Raw genomic sequence first — 25351 nt, 5'->3', positions numbered from 1 at the left:
AGAAGGCTCTCTCAGTGGATTCTGCGTCTTTTTTCTCCCAATCTCTCAGGTTTTGTCAGGTTTCCAATGTCTTCAGATCTTTTCTGTGTGATGTATGGGCGCGAGTGCAAGTACGGAGCTCCTTACTTCTCCGCCATCTTGCCCTCTCCTCCGAGCCGTTCCTGCTTTTAAAAAGAAAAAAGTCTTGGCAGAACAGGAATGATAGAAAATCCCTTCAACTTGATAAAAAAAAAAAATTGTGTTCATTTTCTGTAGCTGCTGTAAAAAATTCCCACAAATTTGGCTACTTTTGCCCTCAGCTTTGTTGACATCCAACACATTGTGATTGTACACAAGATACACAACGTACTAATTTGTACATTTATCTATGTCAAAATGGTTTTTGCTGTAGGGTTAACTAACACCTTCATTATGTCACATGATTTTTGTTTCCTTTTTGTGATGAGAACATTAAAGGTCTACTCCCTTAGCAACTTTGAAGTGTATAAAGCAGCATTTTAAACTATAATCGCCAGATTATAACTATGATCCCCAGAACGTACTCATCTTATAATTGGAAGTTTGTACTCTTGGCCGATGTCTCCCCTCTTCTCCCATCCACCAAACCCCCGGAAGCTACCATTCTAGTCTCTGTTTCTGAGTTTAGCTTCTTTTGGTTCCTCATATAAGTGATACCGGGTCTTTCTGTGTCTGACTTAAGAGCTTAGTATAATGCCCTCAGGGTCTGCCCATGTTGTTGGAAGTGGCAAGATTTCTTTCTTCCTAAACTTAACAACTTCAAAAAACACGCATTTATTATATCACAGTTTCCATGGATCAGGATTCTGGGCCCAGCTTAACTGGGTCCTCTGTTCAAAGTCTCATAAGGCTGAAATCAAGGTGTTCTCATTTGGAGATTTGACTAATGAAGAATCTGTTTCCAAACGCATTCCAGTTGGCAGAATGCATTTCCTTGTTGTTGTATGATGAAGGGACTAAGCTTTGTGTTTTTTTTTTTAAAGTTTATTTATTTTGAAAAGGAGAGAAAGCATGACTGGGGGAGGGGCAGAGAGAGAGAGAGAATCACAAGTGGTTCTACACTGCCAGTGATGCAGGGCTTGAACTCAGGAACTATGGGATCATGACTTGAGCCGAAGTTGGATGCTTAACCCACTGAGCCACCCAGGTGCTTCCTAAGGGACTAAACTTTTTATTGGCTGGAAGCTGGAGACTGGAAGCTGCTCTTATTTCCCAGAAGCTGCCTGCAGTTCTTTGCCATATGACCCACCACATAGGCAGTTCACAGCTTGGCTTACTCAAGGCTGCCGGGAGAATCATTTGCTCCACAGTCCCTGAAGAGAGTCTTATATAATGTAACATAATCCGGGAAGAAACAGCCCATCACATTTGCCTTATACTTTGGGTTAGTAGCAAGTCACAGGGTCTATGCATACTCAAGCAATGAGGGTTATGCAAAGGGGTGAGTCCTTGTATAGAAGGAGGGGAGTTACTTTAGAATATTCTCACCCTAGAAACTGATTTAAGCAAGGAACATTTTTAATGGTGAAATACTAGAAACACCCTCATTAAAGTTAAGAACAAGAAAAGGATGCATATTATCTTCACTACTCTTCAACATTTTACTGGAAATTGTAAGTAATGCCAAGACAAAAACAAAACAAAAAAAAAGTGATATGTAATAAAAGTGTAATAAAAAATGTAAAAATATATAATTAAAAATGCAAATTGTCATTATTTGTAGAGGATGTATTTGTCTACCAAGAATACACAAGAGAATCACATGACAAACTATTAGAACTAAGAGAGTTCAAGAGAATTCAAAGAAGATAAACATGTCAGAATCAATAACTTCCACGAACATAAGCAATAACTTTCTCCTAACATATGCACATAAACCTAACAGTAAGTTTCCACTCACAAGAGCAACAAATAGGGCACTGGGCAGCTCAGTCAGGTTAAGCATCCAATTTTGGCTCAGGTCATTATCTCATGGGTCATCAGTTCGAGCCCTGCATAGGGGGTCTGTGCTGACAGCTCGCAGCCTGGAGCCTGCTTCATATTCTGTATCTCCCTCTCTCTCTGCCCCTCTCTTCCCTCTCTCTCAAAAGTAAATAAAAAAACATTAAACATTTTTCATTAAAAAAACAAGAACAACAAATAGCAGAAAATGTCATGGGATAAATCTATCAAGGAATGTATAAGACTATTACACTTAACTGAAGGATTAAGAAAAAATCTGGAAAATTATTAAGGGACTCAATTTGCAAAGATCCCAATTATCTCCAGTAATTTGTTTATTTATACATTTAATAAAATTCCAACAAAATAGATTTTTGGAATTAATACAGCTAAGCTAATAGATACCCAACACACCGTTAATTGAATTTTAATACATCCCTTGTCAATTTAATAATTCTTATAAATATTTCAGGCTGCTTGTAGAAACTGAAAAACATTCTCACAAACTTCTGGTGAGCACTAACAAGCCTAGAAGTTTCCAGTCTCCAGATTAGCATGAAACTTCTACTGTGCACCATATTTTTAAAGCTTGTTCTTTTTTGCAAGAAATGAAAAGTAAAAAAGTATGATGTTCACTTAGATCTTTACCTTATTATGACATCAAAAGCAAAAATATGAATGCACCATATATATAAAATATATATATCTAGGTGGAGGTGGAAAGGGATTATCAGAGAACAAGGCTCATGTATCAGACAATGAATTGTGATTGCCAGACTTACTTCTTTTTCTTTCTCTCCCTCCTCTCCTTCCTTCCATCTTTTCTTTTTCTTTCTTTTCATTTCTTTCTTTCCTTTTTTTTAAAGCCTGTTGTGCCCGTGGAAATGTTTTAGCAGAGCTTGCATCATAACTATTTAAGCCTTATATTTCATGGTCAATTTTCCAACATGTCTTGGGTTTTCAGCTGAAGATTTCTGAGATTTTCACCATGGTTACCTGAATTCTATACAGTGGTGACCTGTTTTTCTGAAATGACCATGAATTAGCATTTGTGTTGCTGAAATTAGAGTGGATTATGGTCATCTTGTCAGAATACAATAAATGGAACTTCAAAGTAACTGCTGGTTATTACTAAAGTTAGGACGCCTGAATGAAGGTTGGGCCAGGATCTGGATATGCCCCCTATTTAGATGGTTCAAGTCAACCAGATGGCTGTATTAGTAAGACAGTCAAAGAATGACTGAGAAACATTGAGCTGTGTTCCTCAGTGAAGGTACAACAACACAAAATCTCAAAGAAGCTTCACTACAACAGACCATCATCCTTGAGGTTGAACCCTTAGAAACGCTAGATCTGTACTGCCCAAACCACTTCTTCTAACCACAGGAGGCTGTTGAGCACTGGAAATGTAAGTAGTCTCAACTGAAATATGCTGTCATTGTAAAATATACACTGGGTTTCAAAGATGTAATACACAAAAAGATTATAAAATATCTTACTATTGATTACATGTTGAAATTATACTTTGGACATATTGGTTAAACAAATACATCATTGAAATTAATTCATTTTTTTAAATATTTTTCATGTGGCTACTGGAAACTTTAAAGTTATATATATGGTTCCCATTATATTTTCTTGGGCAGCACAGAAAATGTCGAGATAGACATAGAAGGAATTTCTCCTGATCAGCAAAGATGGACTTTTGCTGACAAACAACTGACAAATGGACAGACCATATCCCAGAGAAAGTGTTCAACTTTGTTCTTTGGGAACAGTATCAGAAAAAATGAGAAGATATTTGTCATTGTTCTCCAACGGCACAAGCATAAGAGAAACAAGTTTAACATAGTGTGTTTACACATCACAAGTTAAAAGAAAATGATATAATTAGCCACCGTGATTGGAAATGCTCATCTGAAGAATGTGATGTCAAATTCTATACTGTCAACTAGTTCTTTTTTTTTTTTTTTTTTCTAGGAGAGAGAGAGAGAGACACAGCGTGAGCAGGGGAGGGTCAGAGAGAGAGGGAGTCACAGACTGAAACAGGCTCCAGGCTCTGAGCTGGCAGTCAGCACAGAGCCCAACGCGGGGCTCGAACCCACAAACCGTGAGATCATGACCTAAGCGAAAGTCGGACGCTTAACCGACTAAGCCACCCAGGCACCCCACTGTCAACTAGTTCTACAGATGAGTCAAATGTACAAAATGTCCCTTTTATTTGGGCAAAAGTCTAAATAGAGGCCCAGATATCAAATATGTGAATATTTTTAAATTATAAATTCAGGTCATTGTTAAAGCAAATATGTTTTATCCTTCAGTTTTGACAAATATGCCTTAATAATGCCCTGGAAGTCCACGCTAGAATTTAAAATTCTTGCACCCTGTAGTTTCACGCTAAAATATGGAGACAAGGGGAGCGTTAGCCGCAGCCCACCTCCCTTCTTTTCACACTAATGGCCCCACCCCACATTATGGGGGACCATGCATGCACATATATGGACACTCCCAACCCACATGTCTAAGCTCTTTCTCCATCAACACTCTGTCTTGGGGACCCCTCAGTCCTATGGGTGGACAAACCAATGCTGTATAGTCCACCCTCATGAGAATGTAGCCAATAAGAGACTTCATGGGCCTGGAATGGGGCTTGGAGCCCTGTAGGCAGGGAATTCTGGGGCCCCAGGAATCTAGGACATGGTTTAAAAGCATGAACTCCTGGTAGAAAATGGCCCCTTAGCCTCATGAAGTAGGACCCTCTAAAGCTGAGCTAACCAACAGTAGTAACCACAAATGCTAGTTACATTTAAATTAGATTAACAATTCAGCTCCTCAGTTGTGCCGATTACTTTTCTAGGGTTCAATATCCAATGAGGTCAGAGACTATCATATTGTATAGGAGAGATTATAGAAGAGTCTCACCATTGCAGAAAGTTCAAATGAACAGTACTGTTCTATAAGCTTAGGTCCCAGGGCATGGATCTAAAAGCAAGATTACAAGTGCAAAGGTGGCTGTTTTGTCCTTTTTAATCTACTGATTCAATAAAATAGAAGATAAATATACATATGAGATATCTATTCATCTATCTATCTATCTACCCATCATCTATATCAACAAAAGCTCTTAACCACTAAAAGATTTTAAAAATTTGAGAAATCAAAGAAACAATAAAACAGTCAGTAATTTTGCAGGAACACAAAAATGGCTGTCTTTTTCCTAAATCTTGTAAGGGTACAGAATGAATGCGTTTTTTCAAGGATCTGGGCTCATACACACTGTGTAAATCCTTCGGATATTGTCCCATCTATAGGTACCTTAAATTTTATGTCACTAAACTTTGAGTAGCCATGATGTTGACAATCATGTATCCTCACTGTTCTCACTTTTTAAGTAATTTTTTAAATTTATTTTTGAGAGAGAGAGAGAGACAACATAAGCAGGGAAGGGTCAGAGAGAGAGAGGGAGATACAGAATCTGAAGCAGGCTCCAGGCTCTGAGCTAACTGTCAGCACAGAGCCCGACGCAGGGCTCAACCCACAACCATGAGATCATGACCTGAGCTGAAGTCAAACGCCTAACCGACTGAGCCACCCAGGTGCCCCTGTTCTCACTTTCTTAATGAATGTTTCACACACACTCAATGGTTCATGTGCTGGAATTACTAACTTGATATTTTTGGATCACTAAAAATATGAAAATGAGTGTGTAACAAATGATTCATGTTGGGGTGCCTGGGAGGCTCAGTCAATCAAGCATCCAACTCTTGGTTTCAGCTCAAGTCATCATCTCACGGTTTTGTGAGTTCCAGCCCTGCATCGGGCTCTGCATTGCTGGTGTGGAGGCTGCTTGGGATTCTCTCCCTGTCTCTCTCTTTCTCTCAAAATAAATTTTAAAAAATTAAAAACAAAACAAATGATTCATGTTAACATCAAATAACTTATGCATTTCAAGAAAAAACAGAAGTCTGTTCACATTACATTACACACCTAGATTCAGGAAACCAATGCTCTAAAAATGTCCCTTGGTGTCAACAAATGACACACAGTACTCGGGTTAATCCACTTACCTGGAGTTGTGCATTAACCGGTAATTTGGCCCCTGTGCATTTTATAGGGTTCTCTGTTTCGAAGAGAAGTATATTGCAAATGTTTTGTTGTAAATAAACAAAACACACTCTTTTATCCTTGAAATAAATGAATGAATGGATGAATTAAGTCAATCTAGATTGTTTCATTGTGTAGATGAGGAAATGCGGCCTTGTCCTTGCCCACATCTACTCTCCTTCTTCCCTTCCCAGTTAGAACATCAGAATTATCTCACGTTTGTTTTTTCAGACTCCTCCTTTTTGTCTTCTCATTTAATTTTCATGACACCACCCCCCCCATGTAGATTATGGAGGATAATGTTATTGCAATTATAAAGACAAGGAAAATGAAACACAGAAAGATTAACTGACTTACCTAAAGCCACAGAGAAAATGATTTTTGGTCCTGGAGCTGAGATTTTTCTCCTTCTCTATCCAGTAATTTCATATGATATTATTCAGTCACATCACTTGGGTCCTTATAAATCACACACAAGTTTAATACAAACACTTGTGACCAGCCTCTGCACACTGCATGCATATAAAGAATAACAAGGTTGGAGAAAATAGTTCAGGAATCCTCTTCTTTTATGGTTCCATCATTTCCCTCACACACTATCTGTGCCAGTGCTCCTCAGAGGCAGTTGTATTTCGAGCAGTGTGACCTAACCTTTCTGAGCTTCAGATCCATCATCTGTAAAATGGAAATTCAGTGCTGGAAGATCAACTTTGTTTCAGTGTAGATTACCTTTTTTTTTTTTTCTAATCAGCCTCTGTTAACCTTATCAGGTAATAAGAACTAGGTTTATTCTTTTAAAGTCAGGCAGTGAGCATACAAAATTGATTCTGAATATAAATTTCTTTGTTGTAGCAATGCCACAAAAAGGTGGACACTTCCTTTTTCTAGGTTTTTAGATGCAAATACATTTGGGAAAACAGGTACTTCCCCCCCCCCCCCTAGGTTTTAGATACAAATACAGTTGGGAAAATGGACATTCATTGAATAGCAAAAACTTATAACTCAACTAAAACATCTGGACCTCTCTTTTTAATTTATAAGGAGAAAAATTAGATGGAAAGAGATATAAGGCAATATGATTATCTTAAATTGATTAAACTAGCTAGTGGGGGATCCTGATACAGATACACAATGTTAGTCTATAACAACACAATGTTGGTCTACATTTCCAGTGGGCGAGTCATAAACACATTTTTTTTCTGGGAGCATACTCAAACTAATTTTAAAAAGAGGCACGCAACACCATATGGAATGCCTATAACTGTGTTCTCCCAAAAGTGAATTTAAAGTGAATTATTATAAATCTAAAACTGTATCTGCTAACTTCTAAAATATTTTTAACATGCTCCAGGGTAGGTTAAAAAATAAGTTGCAAACAGGTTTTCACTTTTTCTATCTGCTTCTTATTTTCTTTGAATGTTCTACATACTCCTTATGTAATCAGGAAAAGAGTAGTTAAATAAATGAATCACTTCAGGCATGGAGAAGTTCTTGAAATAACATAGTTAAAAGAAAATTAATACTCTCTATTGCATGACTAATAGTTATATAGTTATAACGTAAGCATGTCACATGCACAATTACCTGTCTAAAATTTAAATTTTTGAAAGAGAAATTTGACATCCTTGAGGCTATCGTTCATCATACAAAAGACTTTTTCTGCTCTTTTCATGATTGAAACATTTCCCTTCAAAATGTAAAGCTTTAGCTGCCTCTCCTGGAGGAGTTTATTTGGTATAAAGGCTTTACATGTTCCCTCAGGAAATTGTAGGAAATTGTTTATGGTAAGAATTGTAAAATTGTGTAGCGTTTAGAAGAAAGAGTAGCACAATTTGTCGTTTCGCTAAGGGCCATGTCCTGCAGGAGGACGCGTTCGTACCTACAGACGTGACTATGAAACATGTGCGTGAGCAACTGCGTGGACGGTGTGCTGTCTGGGCAGGTAGCAGGGGTGCCCAGGGAACAGTTTTCGGCTAGCAGAGAGGACACCTGAGCTCTATTTCCTGTACAGTCTCTCGCAAAATTGGGAATAATATTTACTCGCATGTTGACATCGATTGAGTTCCTACCCGGCACACGGTACAATCTAGGTACTTTCTAACCTTCCTCATTCCTAACTAATCCGATCGTGATACCCTCGTCTGATTCTGACACCAATGCATACGATTGGGGAATGATGAGTATTTCACAGATGGGAAAACTCGAGCACTGAGAAATTAAAGATGGAGCCCGAGGTCACGTGACCAGTAGGCTTGGAACCTACATTTGGGCCCAAGCTGGTCTCAAGCACCAGTGTGCCCTCCCGAAGGACACCCGCCCCCACCTGTTCGCAGACACTTAACAGATATGTCGCCACCATCTGTATAGGAATTACACCAAAATGGCAAACGGAGTTAAGTGACTATCTGTAAACTGCTTTAAAAATATAAGTATCATATCTCACCCAGTGCTCATCCCAACAAGTGCCCTCCACAGTGCCCATCACCCATTTCCCCTCTCCCTTCACCCCTTTCCACCTTCAGTTTGTTCTCTGTATTTAAGAGTTTCTTGTGGTTTGCCTCCCTCCCTCTCTGTTTATAGCTATTTTTCCCCTCCCCCATGGCCTTCTGTTAAGTTTCTCAAGAACCACCTGTGAGTGAAACATATGATGTCCATCCTTCTCTGACTGGCTTCTTTCATTCAGCATAATACCTTCCAGTTCCATCCACGTTGCTGCAAATGGCACGATTTCAATCCTTCTCATTACCAAGCAGTATTCCATTGTATAGATAAGCCAATTTGACAATAAATTATATTTATAAAATAAATAAATAAAACAAAAAATAAAAAAATAAAATATAGGTATCATAGCCACAAAGAACGTTATTTCAATTCAGAGAATAACAGATACGTGCGTGGTTCTTCCACCCCTGAGGAACACTGGAATTTATTAGCACAGAAATAATCCTCATTAGCATCATCATTTCACATTATTATCTAAAACTAATCTCACACTAGTGTCTGGAGTTAAGCTGGTTGCTAGTGTTTGCCATTTTTTGTTGCATTTGTACAAATAATTGAAACTATACTGAACTGCATTTTTATTTATCTTATTTTATTTTTTGAATGTTTATATCCTTATTTTGAGACAGAGAGACAGAGAGAGAGAGAGCATGTGCAGTGAGGGAGGGGGTAGAAAGAGAAAGAGACTCCCAAACAGGCTTCACACTCAGCACAGAACCCAGTGTGGGGCTCAATCTCATGAACCATGAGATCAAGACATGAGCCAAAATTCAGAGTCAGACACTTAACTGACTGAGCCACCCAGGTGCCCCTGAACTGTATTTGTAAATGAAGATATGATAGGCACAATTCTGAAGGTGTCCTCCCCCTCCAAGATTCCCGTGCCTTAGTTATTCAATCACACACTAATTTAGGTACTGCTATAAAGGGATTTTGCAGATGCAATTAATGTTACTAATCAGCTAGATTAAAACAGGGAGATTATCCCAGGTTATCTGCATGGGCCCCATGTTATCACAGGAATCCTTAAAAACAGAAGCGGATGGCAAAGGAGCTTCCAGATGTGAGGGGTTTTGAAGGGCCATTGCTGGCGTGAGACGGAGGGCCCATGTCCCAGGACTGAAGAGAGACCTCTGAGCAGTAGGTGCAGCCCCAGTGCACAGCCAGCAAGGAAACAGGGACCTCAGGCCAATGACCTGAATGAGCTTAGAGCAGGTTCTTCCTCACGTCTTCAATAAAGAACACGTCTCTGCAGCCATCTGGATTTTAGCCCATCACGACCCACGTTGGCCTTCCACAGAGCAGTGAGCCACTGAATGGGTGTTGTTTGAGGTCCCTATGTTTGCGGTCACTTGTTTTGGTGGCAGCAGCAAAACTAAAGTAGAAGGGAAAGTACTGCAGTTCAAATAGTGTGTCTGCTGTTACAAGCACTGAAAACCAAAATGCAGCTATAAGAGGAACTCAAATTCAACAGCAGTGGGAGCAGTTAGAGCACTTGGAGCAGGAAGCTGGAGACAGAAAAGCAAGGCAGGGACCAGGAGTTAGTAGTTGCCCTCGAGAGGTTTGTCGTATTTTTGTTTTTAAGACGTGCAAGGTTTGAACGTGCTGAAAGGAAGTCTGTAGAAAGGGAGAGGGAGGGGTGATGTGGGGAAGGTGATAAGCTCTGCCGGCTGCAGGGCTGCAGCGAGCAGGTGGAGAGACGGGGACAGGAGAGACAGACACACCTTCCTCTGAAAGGGATGGGGAGATCAAAGGATGTCGAGACATGCTGGGGAAGCTTCACCTGGGGCTTGCACTGTCATCTGAACTGCGACGTGAGGGCAGCTGTTGAGCGTCACAAGGAGGTGGGCATGTGTGTAGGACACGACTGCAGCAGGCTTGACACTGGTGCTGTGCACCACGGACCAGCTAGGGGAGCGCAGGGTGATGGCCGCCAAAGCCCCAGGAGAGTGGAACTCCTGAATGATTGGTGGCCCCGCCAGTGGGCTGGGAGGTTTTCTCTGGGGCCGACCAGCCCCCGTGGTGTGGGTGCAAGGCAAACAGGGGTCATATTACCCAGCAGTGGGGGTTCAATTCCCCCTTCCTTCCTTCCTTCCTTCCCTCCCTCCCCCTTCTCTGATGTCTATGCCTTAGGCATATATATCAGGTGCAGCAGAAACCAGAAACCGTATTTCAGAGTTATACCAAAAACCAAAACCAGAGAAATATTCTGTGTCATTAGTTTATGAGAATTATCTTCCACTTATTTATAAGACAATTGAAGAACAGCTATCTATTTTGTCAAATTCCTGGGAATGACATAATTTGACAGTTTACTCACAAATAAAGACTACTCTTCCTCCTCAGGATTCTTTCCTAGGAATTTATTTTCATGCCTAGTGAGTAGGATTTGGAACAGTTAAGTAAACTGCACTGTCTCTTAAATGCCCAAGTTTCCCTTAGTAGGGATGAAAAAACTTGCTTAGGAAAGATTTATGGAAAATGGGCAGGGGTAGTCATTTGAGAGTGGCCACATTCAATGTCAAGATTCTCAATTGGTACCCTGTCTGATGAAGACTGATTTGCTTTCAGACAAAAGTTAGCTCCTACAAGAACTATCAGTCTGAGCAAAGACACCAGCCTGGTACATCAATTCACTCATCAGAAAGAAGAACCAGGGAGCACCTGGGTGGCTCAGTTGGTTAAGTGTCCAACTTCAGCTCAGGTCATGATCTCATCAGGCTCTGTGCTGTCAACTCAGAGCCTGGAGCCTGCTTCAGATTCTCTGTCTCCCTCTCCCTCTGCCCCTCCCTCCCTCACACTCTGTCTCTCTCTGTCTCTGAAAAATGAATAAACCTTAAAAATGTTTTTAAAAAGAAGAATCAGTAACTTCAAAAATCATGCACCATCAGCACATGGTGTATTGAACATAATTCTCTTGCTATGGGTAATGTCCTGACATTTATAAAGCAATATGTTGACTATTCATCCAAATTAAACTTTAAATTCAACCAACATCATATCTGTCACTTTATAGCCAATTTTGAGATCTTGTACATATTTATGTGTGTTGTTTGGGATTTTAGATCTTTGGATACTTCTCCTCTGAAGAAGATACTCTTGCTTCCCAGATGGATGAAGACAATATGATTTTCCTTGTTTCTAGAAAACAGCGAGTTGTCATTTCAGGTGATATTTTTAATTTCCTTTCCAAATCAATATGGGTTTTAATATTTTCTCAAAAATAAATATTGGGACTAAAATAGAAATTGTACTTGTGGCTAGGTTTGAAATAGGACCATTGCTTTGAAGGACCCTAAATAAGAAATGTTGAGGGGGAGATAATTCACATTTTTCTGGAAAGGTTCAGATCTCAAGTGCAAGCTCTGTACAATGGCACCTCAATACTGCATGTCCAGGCACCAGATGGAATTACATTTCCTTTAAAATTTTCTTAAAATGAAAATTTTGACTTTTTTAGTAATTAGAGCTCCTTCCTACACTTCCCTTGATTATCACAAGGAAGTTTAACCCTATGTCTCTAAAACTGTGAACTTGGGCCAATCACAGAGGAGGATTATCTCAGTTTAGAAGCTCAAGAACATACATTGTTTCTTTTTAAACTTGAACCTGGGACCCATCCCTCCCCACTGCTGACCCTTCAGGTTTTCTTTCCTCCCTTCCCTCTGGGGAGGAAGAAGCCCATGAGGAGGAAAGGCAAACCCCAGAATCTGCCCCTCTCCTCCATTTCATCCTAGATATTCTGAGATGGAGCATGTAATCTAGGTCGAATCTGGTGTCCCTTTGAAAAGCACCTGAACTCACGGAAGTCACTTGAACCAAGCCTTCTAACCTTCCTCAGTCCAACCATTAGACTTCACCGGAGCCCAGCCTCAAGCCATGGAAACGATCATCAGAGGACAGAAGCCTGGTGGCTGTCCCTGCTATGTATATGTGGTTTTATCGATTCAGTACATAGGCAAAGAAACACGAAACTGTCCAATGATGTTTTCAAAACACACAGTAAAAACAAAAAGAAAAACTCTTAATGATACCAAGGTGGTTTCATTCTTTTCTGCTAGAAAGCCTGAGATCATATTGATCTTTTATTCTGTGTAAACCGTGAGGTGACAGTTAAAAGATAGGATTCCTGGGAGATGTGGAAATCTGAAAATGGAATGATTCCCAAAAATGTTTGGAAAACACGTTCTCTGTAAAATGCACCTTCTCAGTAAAATATGTGCCAGGGGTATGAATATAAACACATTTTCTCTGGGAATCCAGGCACCACATTGAGTTGGAAAGTGTTATAGGTTCAGGTTAGTATCTCTGGGGATAATTAAAAAGTAACACTTGCTGGTTTTTATGGTTTTATTCTAGTTTACTTTTTCAGGAACAAAGTAAGAAAAAAGTTGCTTTACTCTTTGTCTTAAAAACAAACCTAACAAATGAGTTTTAGGATCTTTACTGTTGTGAGATGAAATGAATATTATGCTGTTGACAGGTAGTAGAAGACGGGATGTGATTAAATGCATCGTCAAGATCCCTCAGTTGGATTTACTAATAACAGCTTCTCAGAAAGGATTAATAACAGTCTTTAATAGCCAGGTAATCTGAAAGCTTGGATTCCTCCTTCTTCTCTCCCTTCCTTCCTTCCTTCCTTCCTTCCTTCCTTCCTTCCTTCCTTCCTTCCTTCCTTCCTCTCTTTTGTCTATGTATTATGCAAATGTATCAGGTGTGGCAGAAACCATGAACCATAATTCAGAGTCACTTCAAAAAAGTAAAGCCAGATGCCTATCTGGATTTCCAATCTCTAAAAGAGATTGCCGAGTCCTGGAGCAATTGTTGAGGGGTTTTGGTAACTGCGTCTGGTGGTGTTCCTCGGGGAGTCTTACTGAATCATGTGGCATCAGCACAATTAAAGGATGATCCTGGATAATTTCTCAGATAAACTCGGAAAAATTCACAAGCCTTGTGATTTTGTCATAACCTTAACAAGTACAGAAGGTCTCAACAAGAACCTTGGACTTGGAGTTCAAAGGTGGCTCATATTCTGGCTCCTGTGTTTTACCACCTATGCTTTTAAATGGGGACTTAATGAGCCAGCTTACATGTTTTCATGTCTCTTTCACGTTTATAAAATGAAGAGACTGGGACGGGCCCTCCCTCCTCGGGGGGCTGTGGTGAAGGTAAATGAGAAAATGAACTCAGAAGCGCTTTGTGAACAATAAAAGTCCCCTGCTGGTATAGGGCGTTATGATTATTGTCACTCAGTGCTAAATGTGTAGGTTTCTGACTTCCACTTTCCAACTAGGAGAGATTTCATTGCAACATATAATGTTACAGACTACACAGTATTTCACTGTAAAATTAACAGGAATGGTATTAAACATCAGAGCAAATAATTCCAGTTACTGGTTCATTTCCAACTAGAGACAAACTTTATATGAGTAAAATATATTTGAAAGAACCATCGCATGATAACAATTTCATGTGGTAATGGTTAGCCCGTCAGTGATCAGGGCAGCTGGGTTCTGGCCGAGAAGAAGGCTGAGGGGTCCTGGGGGAGATGTGGTGGCAGGTACCCGGTGGAGATGCGGACCTGGCTGCCCTTGCCAGCTGGGCATGTTACTATCTCCACGCCCCAGCTCCTCTCATTCAGAACCTGAGCACTTCTCTCCCACGGCAGTTGTGCTATGGAAGGGAGTTAATACATACAACGTGCTTGGTTGGGGTCACTGTAAGCACCTAGGAAGTATTGGCAATAGCAATTGTGGACAAATAGTGTGAAAACAAAAATAGATCGCCTCATATAAATATGAAAGTTCTCCTTCATCTCTTTTTCTCCCTGGTGCCTTCTCATTTTTTACCTTCATTTCCTCAAAAATAGAGCTAAGATGGTATGTAAAGAAGACTATGAGAAGGAAAATAATGATCTTTATAGCGAAATAGTTCAGGATCATGTGAAATAAGTGAGGCGGCATTTTCATATCGCCAGAGACATCACTCACACACGTGCACGCATGTGCACACACACACTCATTTGCACGTTTGTAGATGAAGACGTGCATACTCACATACATGCAGACGCATCTGTTTCTTACAAAAACCATGCAATTGGAGAGAAAAGATTGCTTAAAACCTGTTTAAGATTTAATACACCAAGAATCAACAGCATTTTGAATGTCGCATGTTTTACAAATAGAATGACACTTTTTTGTGAAAAAAATAATTGGTAAGGTAGGCCACAGGAATAGTTTATTAAAAGTTAGTCATTAATGGGGCGCCTGGGTGGCTCAGTTGGTTAAGCTTCTGACTTCGGCTCAGGTCATGATCACATGGTTTATGGGTTCAAGCCCCCCGTCAGGCTCTGTGCTGACAGCTCAGAGCCTGGAGCCTTTCTTCAGAGTCTGTATCTCCCTCTCTCTCTGACCCTCTCCTGCTCACACTTTCTCTCTCTCTCAGAAATAGAGAAAATATTTTTTAAATTAATAAAAAAGGAAGTCATTAATAATTCAAAATAACTCAGAATAGGTTGATCCATAATTTAGACTCAGTGTAAAGGAGAATAAACACAGTTAAGGATTTTCACAATGCTCTCTAGGGGGCTTGGCAATATAGACCATCATATAAAAATTCCTGCCAAAAGGCTAGTTTTTAGAAATTCAGAAGATTTATAAGGGTTATGCAACGTTTAAAGATGATAAAAGAAATTTAAACACGTGCTTTCCACTAAAGATGGAGGTACAGAAATAGAAGAGGAAAACCACAGGTATTCTGTTCTCTGCTCACCAATTTCCTGAGGGCACTTAATTTTCCCATCTGGAAAAAAGTCCCGGTTGGAAAAAGCCTCTTTGAACTCTTCAGATGAAAGACAGTCTGAGATGACAGTGACTAACAGTTTTTGTGATCTAATTTACTTTTCCCCCTTTTCAAGTCTAGTCCTTCAGGGCGGCCATTTCCTGTACTTCACCCAAGACCACATGGCCATGCAAAAGAAATCAGGTCATTAGTATACTTCACTTACCTTGGCCTTGACAGCAATTAACATGCCCTAAGGGGAAAAGAGGCTAATCAGGTTCATTACAGCTCTGCATGGACTAAGTCTACAATTCTCAACCAACACAGTATGAGACATAAGATTCCTGCCATAGATACGGCTGTAACAGAGGAAGCCCACTGAAGAGAATGTTCCTAAGCCTCTCAGTAACCTGAGAGATAACTTTCAGATGAAACTATTTCTTTTTCCCACATCAAGTTGTATTCATATTGCCCTATTTAGCATCCCTCCGGACTACTCTTGACGCTGAGGTTAGTATTATTTTGCATTCCCAGTTTTGATACCCAACGTTGCTCTGAATAACTAAAGAATGTGAGGCGGTCTGCAAACAGGGAAAAACCATCAGTACAGGGTGAGACTCCACCGGCACAGTCATCAGGCTTTAAAGACAAGCCACAGAAGCAAACACCCTGCCCGAAGTAAACAGTGAATTCTTCCACAGAGCGAGGTTTTTAGGAGAGAGGAAGAAAGGAGGAAATGTATGGATGGTAGAAATGACAAGTGAGATGAAACTGTGGAGATAATGTGTTGTTTTAAAGCAGACATTCTCTGGGGCGCCCTGGTGGCTTAGTCGGTTGAGCGTCTGACTTTCGCTCAGGTCATGATCTCGCGGTTTGTGGGTTCGAGCCTCGCGTCGGGCTCTGTGCTGACTGCCAGCTCAGAGCCTGGAGCCTGTTTCAGAGTCTGTGACTCTCTCTCTCTGACCCTCCCCTGCTCACGCTGTCTCTCTCTCTCTCTCTCCTAGAAATAAAACATTAAAAAAAAAAAATTAAAGCAGACATTCTCCATTTTAATTGTAGTGCCAACTAACTTTCATTATTCTCTTCCTTTGTTCATAGATGAAGGTCCTGACCAGCACCAATGTTACAGTAAGTATATTTTATAAACTCCCAGTGCGATCAGATTTGGGGCTGAGGGGATGGATCCTCAATAACTAATCATAAGCTCTATGCAGTGCCGAATTGGTCCTAAGAATAAGATGTTTTCATATTGTATGTCTACTGACCAGGACCAAAACTAAACCTTGGGACCCTCACCTTGCTTCCTGAAGTTAAATTTATTTCAGAGAAGAGTTTGGTGGCATTACTCCCGGGAAGCTTCCATTTAACAGGCTCACCAAACTTCTTCCAGGCGGCCTCTACTGAGGAATGTAAAACCTGGACACAGTCCAAGTTGTGAGAACAACAGAGAAATGGCCAAGGGAAATAATTGGAAAACATTGTATCGGAAACTTGAAAATAGCATTAAAAACTTCAGTACAACTTGTAATCTATTTAATCCATATCGCTGATTGGAAGAGTGACCTTGTGGTGGCTGTAAAGCTATGATGAGTTGGTTTCAGAGTCACACCATGGCTTTATGAGAGACGGGGCTATGCCCGCCTTTTCACCCTGCAAAGCGCTGAATGCCTACACAGGAGGGCGCCATGCCAACCTGGCAGAGGACCCTTTGCTTCTTAAACTAAAACCACTGTTGGAATCCTTAATGGACGTCTGGAATGTGGGCAGTGTCCGGGCACAAGTAGGCACCCCTGAGTGGAAGCTGTCATTCTGGCTTCGTCGTGTGTCTTTGCCATGACAGATCCCACCCATGCCAACTTGGTGACTTTTGGCAACAGAAGACAAACTCATTGGGTTCAACTTAGTTATTGACCAGATGACTGCTGAGGTCTTTTCTGGCTGAACATTTTAGGCATGGGGAAAGGACCAGAACTGGTTTACTTGGGGCTCTCTGTGTCCCCGTGAAAAGGCGTTCTCATGAAAGGAAAGAGTGCTCAAAGATGCCTGCTCTCCCGATGGCTCTGTGCCTCCCGGGAGCTGCAACAGGCATGAGCACATCATTCTCCAGCTGGTGGTGCTGAGAAACTTAAGTCAAGTGTGAGAGGTGAGAGCCTCTCCTCCAGATATCAAAGCAGAGATGTTGCAAGGCTCCCCTGCGAATACTAGGGCAAAGGGAGGCTTAACATGGAACTATCATAGTCTTTAGTAACCATCGCCAAGCGATAGACTAAAACGTATTATGCCCTCCTCCTTCAATTCTGTGTTTTTCTACCAGGATACCTCCTGGATCACAGGATGCGATTACCTCTCACAGCTGAAAAGAATCGTTGCCACTACAGAAAGGACCATCGTTGTCTGGGATTATAAAGCTCAAGGCAGTGGCCAGGTACCGTGCCAAGAAAAAGACTCCTAGTACTGAGGCTGTTTTTTCCATCCTGGTAGGATATGACCAATCCACTTCCTCATTGAATGTCAGTTTCCTCACACATAAAGCGAAGCAGTTTAATCAAGGTCATCATTAAACAAGTTCAGCATTAATAGTCTGTGAGTCTAATTAGAAAGGAACATTCTTTCCATTTAGTGCATATTTAATTTGGCGATGTTTGTTTTGTTTTCTTTTGTTTTTGAGAGAGGGAGAGAGGCTGGTTTCTTTCTTCTCTATACCCTTCTCTGAATTCAAGTATTAGCTTTTTGATTACGTTCGTGTTATCAGTCTCAAAGCCCTTCTTCCCAGTTCAGCTTCATTTAGTAAGAAAATTACTAAAAATGAAGTGACCAATTCTGGCAAAATATCTAGTGGGTCAGATGTCAATGTTATCCCTTCAGTGGGCTGAAATGTTACCACTTAAGCAATTTACAATATTTATTGAGCATTTGCAGACATATAAAAGTAATGAACACATTCCCTGCACTCAAACAAAACTCAGTCTTGAAGGATCTCATGAAAAAAAACATAATATATGGGGCGCCTGGGTGGCTCAGTCGGCTGAGCGGTCGACTTTGGCTCAGGTCATGATCTCACAGTTCATGGGTTCAAGCCCTGCGTCGGGCTCTGTGCTGACAGCTCAGAGCCTAGAGCCTGTTTCTGATTCTGTGTCTCCCTCTCTCTCTGACCCTCCCCTGCTCATGCTCTCTCTCTCTCTCTCTCTCTGAAACAAATAAAAGATTACAAATTTTAAAAAAAAAGAAAAAACATAATATATAATAGAATGGTGCAACAAATTATGCAGTAAAACCAAAACAAACAGACAAACAAAAAACAAGGGCAACAGGAGCTTGAGGAGAGGCAAGATTGTAGAAAATGCCCTCAGCAAGCAGGCTGACTTGGAAGGATGAGGAAGATTAAGAAATAATTAGCCTTCCTCTGTGCCTTACTTGCCCCTAGGCTCAGGAAAACTAAGCTTCTCATTCTTGTCCTTATAACCAGCTAGTGATGCCAGCATGACCTTAAAGAAGGCAGGTGGTTACTCCTTGTACTTTATTATGTGACGTGTTAAATCTCATGTTCTGCAGTTTGACTGCAATGTCTCCTCTGTCCAGTTTTTCCACCCCATACAAGCTTCCAGATCCTTAAGAGCATCTTCTTCCATTCTCTGTCCCCTTGCCTCCTTCTCTGCCTTCTTGTCTACAGCACCTGGGTGGATCATCTGGGCCAAGCCATCCCCACCCTCCATTCTCTTAAATCCTTTGAAACTCTAGTCCTGATTAGATGTGACAGCCTTTCTCTGCTCCTTCACGGTGGCTGAGCCTTCCTGGAGAAAAACATGAAGTCACACTGCTTGGCATCACTCAGTTTCAGGGTCTGCAGACTCATCTGCAGACTCACTGGCTTCTGTCAACCTCTTTCTCGTCCTTGCCAAATCATTTTGCCATCCCTGGCAATATTCCAAAAGCCCATTATTGTCCGCCAGCACTCTCCCTTTCAGCAGATGGACTTGCTCCTATTTTCCTGAGGAATCTGAGTCTCCGAGGCTAGCTCTCCTACCTACAGCTTTAATGAGGACACTCTACTACCTTTCTTTCTTCTTTCCTCCTTCTGGAGGCAAATATCCCATCCCCTCCTCCCTCATCCAAGACAAGGTTCTATGCTTTCTATCTTTTTGACATTCGATTCTTCTTCGAACCATTCCTTTCAACCATCTCTGAATCTTTCAAGCAGTTCATGTCTCAGATCAAAGGTCAGCTTCCCCAACCATGAAACCTACAGTGGCGTCCCCAGTCGCTGTCACAGCACCCTGCTTTATGTCCTCAGTGCACTGCCCATGATCTGAAATTATCTTCTTTATACCTGTGTTCTTGTACTAGAACGGTAGCTCCGCAGAGTCAGAAACTTGTCTTGTCCATTACCATACGGCCAATGCCTAGAATAGTTCTTGGCACCTTGTAGATGCTCAATAACTATTCGTTGAATGACTGAACGAAGCTCTAAATATGTTCAAGTCTCAAGCATTCTAAATGAAACAAAACAAAACAAAACAAAACGTTGTAATAGTTTTTTTTTTCCCTTCTGTCTTAGGTAGAGACTGAATTCTGAGAGAGCACTGGCCATATGGCCTAGTGAACCCAATCCAATAGCCTAGAGTCAGCTTGACACATGCTTGCTGATTATTTCTGGAGAAACTTGGATGTTAGGATATGTTTTTCCTGATAACTCCTTGTAAAATAATTGGGGTGCTAATACTTGATTTTCCTGTTTACCATCCAGTTTTATATCAATAGTCTTGTAACACCTAAACCTTTTTATTTCGCCATTAATATTGCCTTACAAATCCAAGAGAGGGACAGGCCAGTAACACCACAGAAAATCTCATTATGTACTGAGCCAGAGGTGCCTCACCTTTTCCCCACAAAGCCCCCCAAAAGCACAATGTTGGGCTTATGGTGAAGGGTCATTAGCTTTTACTTGGTTAACTTTTTTTTCTTCAAGTTTCTTCAACACTGTGGGAGTATCTAACATGAGAAACATCAGAAAGTAAAACTCGTATCAAAGAATAGGGTAATATTTACTATGTGGGTAGGAGGGCAATGTAATAACTTATTAAAAGCATTCTTCTGTTCTCAGGAAAACTATTTTGTCATAAGGCCCATGGATCACTGCCTCCTTTGTGTGTGCGTGGTGTCTCTGCCCGACCAGGTCTGCCGGGATGACATCCTCCTGGGGGATGACGGTGGATTCATAAACAAATTCACAGTAAATAGTGAGGACTTTGGACTGAAGCAAGCAAAATCCAAAAAAAAATTACAAAACCAAGTCTTAGACTCCAAAAACTTTAAAAGGTAAGGGTAGTTCACAGGCCGCTCCATTGTTTCAATATAGAGCATGTTCAAGTATTTATATAGTGAGTACAATGTGCCAGATCCTGTGGAAGAGATCTGAAATGCAAAGCTGAACAAGAAATGCCTCTTGAACTTGCAAAGAACTCAGAGAACTTGCAGTGTATTTGGGAAGAGAGACAAGAAAATTAGCCAGTGAAATTTCAACTGACAATAAAATCTATAGGTACTTGAATAAACGAAAGAGTTAAGTGAAAAAATTAAATCATGAAAAAACTATAAAAGATATATATGGCTGTTTACTAGCACTTGAATGAAGAAGAGTATAAACATAAAATCAGTGAATGTAGAATTCAAGAAAATATTGGATACATTTGACAAAAACAAAATTTCTGGACATCAACAGATAACATTTGAAAAGTAAATAACAAGCTGGAATGAATGTTTATAATAAATATGGCAAGTAATGGGCTAATAGTCTTTAATAGATGTTTGAGTTTTATTTAAAAAAAACAATAATTCCCTGAGAAAACTGGACAAAGACTATGACCGAATAATTCACACACAGGCACTCACAGTACAAATAGTGAATAAATATTTCAAAATGATCATCAGGCAAAAATACTAATGATTAGGTCCAAGTGATGAAATTATAGGTGATTTTTATTGTCTTTATAATTGTGCTGTCTTTGAAGTTTTTAAAGTATTTATTACTTTCGTTAGCAGAGAAACAAACTTTGTATTAAATATATCCTTTCTCTTAATCAAAAAAGTACAACATAAAATACAATTTCCCATTTATAAAATTGGAAGAGATTAAAAATGGGGGAGCTTCTGTGGATGGGCATTCTCACTCAATATTGGTGTCAGAAGTATGAGCCAGATTCCCTTTCTGGAGAGCAATTTGAGCAGATGCATCAAGTGTCTGCATAAACCTTAACACATTAGGACCCAGGATCTCCATATGTTTAAAAATAAAAGTATGGTAATCTCAGCATTATTCCTAATAGTAAAGTATCTATGTCCAGCAATGGAGAAATTATTAATTTAAATGATTAATCATTTAAATAAATAATTTAATACTGTATGAATGTATAATATACTGTAATGTAGTTTCTACAAGTATGCATTTACAGACTTTACAAATATGTCTATATAAATATAGTACATTTGTATGTAAAATATATTTTTCATCAGACTCCCATTTTTTGTCAGATATTGAAAGTATCAAGCGCATTCAGTAAATCATAGTATAATCATCTTAGGGAATGTCATGCACTCCCATTAAATAATGTTTTGAAAAATATTTACTAACATGGAAAATGTAAAGGATATAATATTAAGTTAAAAAATTTTCTATGTACATATGAATTTCTATGTACATATTAATTCAGTTTTATTTAAAAAACACATAGATGTGTTGTCTAGGTCTATATATTTTTACTGAGGAAAATATTGAGTGTAAATACCCTGTACACTAAAAAGGATTCACTATGAGACTTTGAAGAGGTGATTTTTATTTTCTTCTGTATGCTTTTCTACTTTCTAAATTATATAATGAAGATTTTTCTTTTCTTTTTTTTTTTTTTGAGAGAGAGAGGGCACAAGTTAGTGAGGGGCAGAGAGGGGTGGGGAGAGAGAGAGAGAAAAGTGGGGCTCACCTGAAGCGGGGCTCAAGCTCACCCTATGTGGGACTCGAACTCAGGACCCATAAGATCATAACCTGAGTCAAAGTCAGCTGCTTAATGACTGAGCCACCCAGGTGCCCAAAATTTTTCTTTTAGAATAAGAAAAAAAAACTTTTAAAAATACAGCATTATACTTTGTTGTTAGTGTAACAAATATTTTATCCCAGAGTTAGAATACGCAGTTTAAATCTCCAGCTATTACTACAATTAGCCAATTGCTGGAATCCTGATAATGACACAATAATTAACTATCGTGCTCCATTTTCCATCCTTCATATTACTTAGATCCACCAAAGTATTAGACTCTGATGGGGAATTCCTCATATGTGATGTGCTGCTGTATACACTATCCAAGCATTTCATTCCAATTATGATAGGTTCTTGGAATAGAAGCTGAGACATTAATTTTCTCTTTCTCTGAGATGTGTGTCACCTGTCAGAAAATTACATGGCCTCTTTTACGTTCCTGTTTTCATTAGCTGGCTATGTTGGAAATTTGAGGAATTTGGGTACAGTTAAATAAATGCTAATTCACATTGGTTTTGGGGTGACTAAAGACTGACATGTATAGATAGGCTGAGTGTTGAAGCATATTCTTACACCAAACAGATGCAACAGAATGAAAAGTATTAAGGCCAAAGGGGTAATTAAATTCTGGAGCCATCATAATGTTTTCCTACAGTTGATATCCACATAATACACTCATATTAAATGGGTGGTGGTGGGTGTGTGTGTGGGTAGGAAATAGTGGTATGAAAAATGTTATGCAAATTAAAGAAGGAAGTAGCCATAACCTAGAGTCCAAAATTAAACACAATCTGGTATGGAAAAAAGACATCTCTCTATTCTGTTTAACCCCATATTGTCAAACATCCCTGCCTTGAGTTATAAACACATCTATTCTTCAACTAGAATCTAAGGAGCTTGAGAACAAGGATTTTCCCTTAGTCACCCTTATGTCCTTTTAACTGGGAATCAGTAAGTCCTCGATAAGTGTTTGTGAATGAGGAAACAAAGGCACTGTAAAATTTGAGTAACTATAACACCATGAAGATGGTGTCTTCCAGGTTGTGGTAAGAATGTTGTCATACAAATTTTGGCCCGTAATGCTAAGCTTCTCACTGAAGTGACCTGTGAACTGGTGAGGAAGACTTTGGCAAAGCTATCCCAGCCTCGGCTTTACCAGGGACCCAGGACTCCAAATTTCTCAGTTTTCCAGTTCTGAAAGTATTCATGGAAAATATGGAAGTGCATTGATTCACCTAAAGCAATATGCAACACAGTCCTTTTGGATGACCAGAATTTATCAGTAAAGTAAGGATAATAGCACCCCTATTAGACAAGGATTTTTCTAGATTATTCCTTTAATTCTGAATCTACAGCTCAAAATTTGATGATAAACTTTTATTTTTCCTTTAAATATGCCATAAGATAAAAATTTAAACAGTCGAAAGTGGTAGAGTGCATAGGATGGCTTTATACTTTCAGGCTTTATCACAGTTCTGAGTTTTGACTTGGTTAAAATCAAAATGAAATGCTGAATAGAAACTCAACATGATGTCTCTGTGTGTCTAACATAACCCTTCCTTTTTTTCTTTTAATGCCCAGTGTTAAAAGGAAGTTGCATAATGACTGGGTTATGAAAATTAGATACATCACAGCCCTAAGTTGCTTTGGATCCTGCTCCTTAGATGGCGTTCATTCACTGGTTTTGGAATCCTTGAAGAGACTCGAGGATAATTTGTAAGTACAATAGTTTGTACACATGCTCATTCTGTGACTTTCAGACCTTTCACGAGGAATAAGCCCATGACAGCCGTGGAGCTTTCAAACTGGTTCTTAGAAAAATCGGATCTTAACGATTCCATTTGTTTGACAAGATTAGATTTTTAAGAGGAAATTGAAGTCACTCATGCAAACCTAAGTCTTTCTAACAGCGATTTGGCTCATGTGTTGTGTTTATTGCCACAGTGCATCGGAATAAGTCAATACAGGTGTATCTGTATTTTCCAAATATAGTTTGGTAGGTGAAAGTTTATACTTTGAAAATCATTCTTACAGGTCAATTGGCTAGACTGTGAATGTCTATAGCACAAATATCATGTTCCATGTGTAATAAATACACAAAATGGCTTTCTTATAGACAGGTCAGTTTGAATAGTATGTAGTTTTATTTTTTATCTCACTAAATATTCATTAATAACTATTAATATGTAATAGCATAGTATAAATATATAGTGCCTATGTGGTTTTTTTTACATTTATTTATTTATTTTGAGAGAGAGAGTGTGGATGCAAATGGGGGAGAGGCAGAGATAGAGGAAGGGAGAGAGAATCCCAAGCAGGCTCCACACTGTCAGCGAGGAGCCTGACCCAGGGATTGATCTCATGAACCATGAGGTCATGACCTGAGCCAAAATCAAGAGTCATACACTGAACCAACTGAGCCACCCAGGTGCCCCACTATAGTACTATGTGTTAATAATTACATTAATATATGGTAACAGTAAAAAAGACACTATAGTTTATTTTCAGTTTTAAAAATGCATTAAAGGGGCGCCTTGGTGGGTCAGTAGGCTAAGCATCCAACCTTGACTCAGGTCATGATCTCACGGTTCGTGGGTTCAGGCCCCGCATTGGGTTCTATGCTGACAGCTAGCTCAGAGCCTGGAGCCTGTTTCAGGTCCTGTAATTTCCTCTCTCTCTGATCCTCCCCTGTTCATGCTGTCTCTCTCTCTCTCTCAGAAATATATAAAAATAAAAATAAATGCATTAAATTGTATGCTACAACACAGATACACCTCAAAAACATTATGCTGATAGAAGCTAGACACAAAAGACTGCATATTGAATGATTCCATTTATATCAAATGTCCAGAAAAGGCAAATTTATAGAGACAAAAAGCAGATCAGTGGATGCCAGGAAGTGGTGGTGAGAGCAGGGATCACAAGTGGCCAAAGGGATCTTTTTGGAGTATTGAAAATGTTCTAACACTTATTGTGGT

The 25351-nt window shown here is 39.7% G+C and overlaps 1 protein-coding gene across 1 annotated transcript in view; it reads left to right on the top strand.

Moving 5' to 3' along the window:
• The first annotated feature begins 10304 nt into the window (after positions 1-10304).
• The window catches only part of LOC120226986 (WD repeat-containing protein 64-like), a 109466-nt gene continuing 94419 nt past the window's right edge, over positions 10305-25351 (top strand). Inside the window, exons 1-7 of the mRNA XM_039225148.1 lie at positions 10305-10589; positions 11631-11733; positions 13049-13152; positions 16444-16473; positions 17660-17770; positions 20447-20661; positions 23955-24089. Coding sequence (XP_039081079.1) covers positions 10305-10589; positions 11631-11733; positions 13049-13152; positions 16444-16473; positions 17660-17770; positions 20447-20661; positions 23955-24089 — 983 coding nt within the window. The remainder of the gene's footprint in view (positions 10590-11630; positions 11734-13048; positions 13153-16443; positions 16474-17659; positions 17771-20446; positions 20662-23954; positions 24090-25351) is intronic.

The sequence above is a fragment of the Hyaena hyaena genome, unplaced genomic scaffold (genome assembly GCF_003009895.1).
Source record: "Hyaena hyaena isolate Hyena2069 unplaced genomic scaffold, ASM300989v1 scaffold_1925, whole genome shotgun sequence".
In the NCBI taxonomy this organism is placed as follows: Eukaryota; Metazoa; Chordata; class Mammalia; order Carnivora; family Hyaenidae; genus Hyaena; species Hyaena hyaena.
Note: the sequence above shows the minus strand (reverse complement) of the source record. Positions and strands in the feature narration are given on the sequence as shown.